The 6,000-nt window shown below is 41.6% G+C and overlaps 1 protein-coding gene across 1 annotated transcript in view; it reads right to left on the bottom strand.

Moving 5' to 3' along the window:
* TTC37 (tetratricopeptide repeat domain 37) overlaps positions 1-6,000 on the bottom strand; it is a 50,209-nt gene that overhangs the window by 22,850 nt on the left and 21,359 nt on the right. Inside the window, exons 19-25 of the mRNA XM_009884337.1 lie at positions 4,984-5,128; positions 4,754-4,832; positions 4,575-4,636; positions 4,395-4,451; positions 2,848-2,916; positions 1,191-1,265; positions 416-557 (exon numbers count right to left, since the gene is read on the bottom strand). Of these exons, the coding sequence (XP_009882639.1) occupies positions 416-557; positions 1,191-1,265; positions 2,848-2,916; positions 4,395-4,451; positions 4,575-4,636; positions 4,754-4,832; positions 4,984-5,128 (629 nt within the window). The remainder of the gene's footprint in view (positions 1-415; positions 558-1,190; positions 1,266-2,847; positions 2,917-4,394; positions 4,452-4,574; positions 4,637-4,753; positions 4,833-4,983; positions 5,129-6,000) is intronic.

The following is a 6,000-nucleotide window of genomic DNA, read 5'->3' as shown; positions in this document are numbered from 1 at the left end:
AGATTATGGAGTTATACAGCAACCAGGAGCAGGCTTCCAACAAACGTCATGGCACAGGGGTGGGGAGGAGCCAGCATATACCTCCAGCTGTGCATATAGACAACACAAAGGAAGTCTGATAGCAAACACCTGATTACAAGAGTGACAAGGCACTGGTCCTTATCTTGATTGGTCTTTGGAAAAAAAATCTGTTGGAATGAGGGGAAAGACAGAACTCTATTCTATTTCATCTTTTTGTGATAATAAAAAAAAAACAGTGGCCCACTTACCCTGTTTTGTTTACTTCCTTTACAGTTCAAAAGCCTCTCCCCAACCCCGCCAGATCCCTCTTTGCTAGAACTAGTACAGGTGTATCTGTTCATTCTGAATGCATCTCTTAGGCTTGACAGGTTAGTGAGGCATTTAAATTACCTACCTGTATATTTGCTCAAGACCACCTGGGCTGCTGGAATAGCATTCATTTGAACAATGTTGTACAGATATAGTTCAGTGTTTCTGTTGCTTTTATCCTGCAGCGTTGAACATACCCAGTGGGCATAGCCTTTTGCTCCCTCAGTCTCAAGAAACAAACAAAAAACCCCAAAATAGGAGTCATTAAACCCGCTCAAGTAACAGTGAAATTAATATTAAATACTATAGTAACAATTCTGTGTTTTAAGGCAGAGTCTCAGATAAAAATATGCATCAGCGTTATGCAGAAGAAGAAAACACCAAACTGAATTATTCCACACAGAGTTTTAACTTGTCCTTTGGGCAAAGAGAATTCTTACATTAACATATTACTTGCTGCACCATTGGAGGGATGACAGATGAAAAAAGCTGTAAGAGAATGTAAAGTCCTCCACTTTCTCTGAACGCAGGGTACTGGCAATATCCTTGCCCTCCTGGAATTGTTATAATTTATACCTTTGATCTCTGTCCAATTCTGTGGAACATCAAGAAAGTTTTTCATGACTTGTGGGAGCTGATTTCTTGGAGCACTAGGACTAAAGCATTTAATAAAATAACTGCCTGCTATTCAGTGTCAGCACAGGCCAGGAATAACAATAAGGAATTCAGACAATCTCATCTGGAACATGACCATAACCATTTCATCATTCAAGACATGCCTATTTTTTACAAAACTACATCACCTAAGTAGAGAGATTAGATATGCAGAAACTTCAAGACAATACAACTGCTATACTTACATGCATACTGAGTTCAGCTGTGTGCCTGAAGAGATCCATAGTGTCATAGCTGCCTATGTTCTCTGCAATAAGAGCCTACAGAGAAGCAAGAGTTGCTGTGGTCAGGTACTTTAAAAATTATGAAACTGACAAAAAACTCAGCACGTGTCAGGCATCTATCTCTCAACACGCCTAAGATGTGACTAGTTGTTTAGCTTAAATAAGTAAGTTTTAATGAGAATAAGTTACTTAGGGTTATAATATGGTGTGATTATTCTGTTTGCTTTGCTTTACTGAGCATAACTACTTAGCCTTGCTGAAGCCTTTTGGTCACAACGGAGTTATTTTTCTAGGTAATTTTCCTAGCAGTGCTGTGTTCGGTTTTTCAGTAGAAGAAAAATGTTGGTAACACAGTGATGTTCTGGTGGTGTTTTCCCCAAGTCTGGGACTTTTCACTTCCCCACGTTCTGCCAACAAGCTCAGGCACACAGGAAGCGTAAACCCGAAGATCGGGAAGCGAAAACCCTCGGCAGAAACTGCCAATCAACAAGATCAGAGCAGCCAACCCTGCCTGGGCACAGAAAAAGAATCCAAGAAGGTGCTGTGAGACTCCAGACCAAAAATCACCATTGGACTAAAAGACGCGTGAACAGCGTGTGAGGGGCGAGCGTACAGATCACAAGGGTCTAATTCCCCGGGGATTTCTTTGTCCAATGTCCCGCCCTGGAAGCGCCCAGCCCGGGCTGACCTCACTGCTGTACCTGTCGATTAAATTACTTATTTTTATAAAATCTGACGCCTAAGACTCTGCTGCGGGAAACCCAGGGTCGAGCCTGAACGAGGAGGTAGCGCACCCAAGAGTGTGCGTGTGTGTGTGGAGCGGGAAGGGGCACCCGTCGGCTCACGGGGTCGCAGGGACAGACTCAGGTGGTGCGCGTCTGACTCCCTGGATGGGGCGTGAACGCTCAGGCACAACTTATAACATCAGCTGATACGAGCTGAATTTTGACATGTGATGGTGCTAGTTCTTCCCTAGAATCCATCTTCAATTAGGTACTATGAGCAGGTCGGCAGCATGGGGTTATGAAGTACACCTATGGTGATCTTAGAAGAATGAGTAACAAGTGTTTCTACTACTCACAGACAGCCTAGATACCAGGGGAAGCATGTGGAACCCTCATCGGTCGGGGGAAGAAGGGACCTCCCAAGAAGTAAGAACTGCTTTTGTCCCAGGTACATTGGGGACTTACCCTTTTTAACAGTGGTGTTAGAAGGGGGTTGCTGAGAAGAGTTAAGCAGTGCCATGTCATGAGCTAGAGGTACAGCTAAAGCTGAAATAACCAGGAACTTAGGAAGACGGTGCTTTCCTGACAGTGCTCAATAAAAAGCCTCAGAGCACGAAGTGATTGGTTTTTTAATAGTTAGTTTCTTATAAAACTCCCAACATCAGTCAGAAAAACATTATGTGAAGATATCTGACGAACATAGCTTCCACTGTATTACCACTATGGAAACAAAGGGTTCCATCCACCTTCAGGGGAAGCAGAAGCTCGCTTTACTTAAAACATCTGATTTTCAGGAACGTGCTTAACTACCAATTATTAGGATAGAGTCCAACTCCTCTCTTTGACTAACAACTGGTTTTGGTGCATAGCTCTGTAACGTTTCGTTATCTTACCTGCCCAATCCAACACAGTAAGTAAGAAGGCTCCAGAGACTGGGCTACCTTGAAGGCTTCATGAGCTTGCTGTAAAAACAAAGATAACAGCGCTATTGTACTGTCTGACACGGTAACAGAGCACTTTTGGCTATACACTGGTATTGACATGCACTAGTATTGGAAGAGATTTCATGGACAAAATTAGGTCACTACTAAAAACATCTACGGTGCCAAAGAGAACAATGCATTGCCCAGAGACATAAACCAGTTTAATCTTATTTTAAAAAAATAACAACAACAACAAAATCTTCAAAAGATCAAAGTTCCCCTCTCTTCCAAATATATTTCCTTCTTAAAAAAGTTCAACAGGTAAATTATTTCTTCCACTACCTAAATGGGCCTACAAGAAAGCTGAGGAGGGACCCTTGATCCGGGGACTGTAGTGATAGGACAAAGGGGAATGGTTTTAAACTGGAAGAGTGGAGATTTAGATGAAGTATTAGGAAGAAATTCTTCACCGTGAGGGTGGTGATCCCCTGGGGCAGGTTGCCCCGAGAAGCTGTGGCTGCCCCATCCCTGGAGGTGTTCAAGGCCAGGTTGGACGGGGCTTGGAGCAACCTGGGCTGGGGGGAGGTGGCCCTGCCCAGGGCAGAGGGTGGCACTGGATGGTCCTTAAGGTCCCTTCCAACCCAAACCATTCTATGATTACCTCTTAGAATAATTATTACTTTAAAGTCTGACTCCTGGAGAACCTAGTTTTGGAAATTTCTTTTCCTTCACACAAACAGTTAAACAAACACATTTTCAAAATGGTAAAACTGACTACCACCCACAAATTGTCTTCTCCCTATGATTGCTTATGTTTACAGTTCCTCCCTCAATGTAGCATAAGGTGAATGAAGTCTTAGCATTAGTAGTCTTAGCAGTAAGCAGTCTGCAGTATCAAGTTGCTTTTATTAAAAATAAGCCTGACCATCATATTTCCATTTAAATAAAACTTCCTTAATTCTCACCAGCACATAGGACAGGATGTAGTTTTAGCTACAAAAGAACTCTGGACTTCACTTAAGACGTACTCTAATTTTTCTCCAAAGAAACTGTGAAGGTTACACAGAATTACAGTACATTATATGACATGCTGATGAGCAGAAAGTAGCTACCTATGGGAAACCCAAACAGAAAGTTGTTTGTGACTTACACTTAAAAGAGTTCTTGGTGAAACCTGGTGTGCACTGGTTTGATTAACTACTTCTCAGTCCTTCCAAATACTTTTCATTCTGTCCAGTTGCTTGGAAAGCAACCTCACTAATTCAGAAGTTCACTTATCTCCTCTAGGAGTAATAGTCAATTAATTTGTATGCCCCATGTAAGATACAGGTGCCAATTTTATTTCAGTCAAAGGAAGTACACTTCTTGAGTCTGAGAGGGACGTTTTTCACTGTTTGCCCACACTCCCACCCACACACACTCCCTTAAAAAAACAAACAAACAAAAAAAACCCCAAAAAAACAAACCAAAACCAAACAGAAAGGGAAACTGTATTTGAGGATGGGAAGGAGAGTTACCTCAATGTTTCCAGTTGACAGATACAAAACCCCCAAGTTGGTCCAGGCAACAACATTCTAGACAGAACAAGTAAAGTTAAAACCAATGTATTATTACTATATTCAAAAATAACACTGCATCAAGGGAAAAAAGTTTTAAATGCCCACTTGAAACAGATGGCAGCTGCCTACAGCACTTACGATTTGCTCAGCTTGAACAGATTTGATGAACGAATGTTGAGCAAGAGCATAATTTCCAATAGCTGGGGGGAGAAAAGAAAAAAGGAGAGCTAAATCTAACTGAATTTCATAAACACCATTAGTCAAGTTGCCTTCTAATTTAGGATATTATGGAGCTAGGGGTTTCGCTGAACACTTACCACTACAGGAAGCAACTACACCAAGTGCATTCCAATAAAGATGATTTTTGCTGTCAAGCCTCACAGCTTTTTTGAGACACTGGAAGAAAATGAAATGTGGATTATATCACTAGAAGAGCGAAAATTAAGACTTTATTCACTTACTTATTCAGAGATGTAGGTTTTATTGAGGACAGAGAGACTATACAGACAAGCATCAACACCAGTTTAACAGGAAAATGAGGCAGTACCTGTAAAGACTTCTCTAGGAGTTCACTGATCTCATTCATGTCAGTGCCCAATGCTGTGAGGTCCTCTGCTTGTCGATAATAATTTATTCCAAGATCACACCATATGCTAGGCAAAGGCATCAGTTTTAAAGCTCTGCCGTAACACCTACAGAAACATGAATCACAGAAGCATTATTCCAAGCCTCTCTACATGAAGAGCAGAAAGCTGAAAAAACATCCAGAACAGTGCTTAGAAACCTAAACCAAGCAAACATGCATAAATACAAACAAAACCAGACAAGAATGGAAAGCAAACAACAACTAACCGATTTTCACTCAGACAGCTATCTTCACAGAATCTATCCTGGTCTAAAGGCAGTCTGTAGTGCCCGCCACTTGTGAAGCCACAGATGTGCATTAAATCGAAGCTGTGTCAGTTGCAATATGCATGCTTTTACTTAAAACAAACATCAGTCATTTTTACAGCTAATGAGACTTCCCGTAGGAAGTGTTTGGCTTCACGTATCGTGGTTGAGATTTACTGAGCAGCTGCATTTCCTGCCTTACACATCCATCTGCACAAAGCTCAGAGGGAGTCACAGAAGAGGCTACAGAAATACTAGAAATATTTTCTACCATCGTGAGTTTCCAGGGCCAGAAACAAGGAACTCCCTCTTCCAATGTACTCTAGACCCCACACCTAGGGCAAGAATTGACATTTTTATAAGAAAGAAGTACAGACAGTATTATCTTGGATTTTGGTAGTCCTGGGAGAATTATTTAGCAACTACTGCAACAACTCCATTTAAAGAGGTGCAATTTGTTGAATGACAGACAGGATGTAGCCATGCTCTGGAAGCAGAAACAAGAAGAGCAGATGCTAGATGAAATGTTGACAGCCACTGTGGCAATCCAGGAAACATACCCTGAAATGAGCAGTGTAATTTGGAAGAAGCATGAGACTATGTACCACCTCATCAATCTTTGCTCAATATGCAGGTGTTGACAGATCAGCATGTCTTTCCTTTTCTAGAAATG

This window comes from Charadrius vociferus, unplaced genomic scaffold (assembly GCF_000708025.1).
Source record: "Charadrius vociferus isolate BGI_N301 unplaced genomic scaffold, ASM70802v2 scaffold744, whole genome shotgun sequence".
NCBI classification, from domain to species: domain Eukaryota; kingdom Metazoa; phylum Chordata; class Aves; order Charadriiformes; family Charadriidae; genus Charadrius; species Charadrius vociferus.
This window is presented reverse-complemented; position numbering and strand designations above follow the sequence as displayed.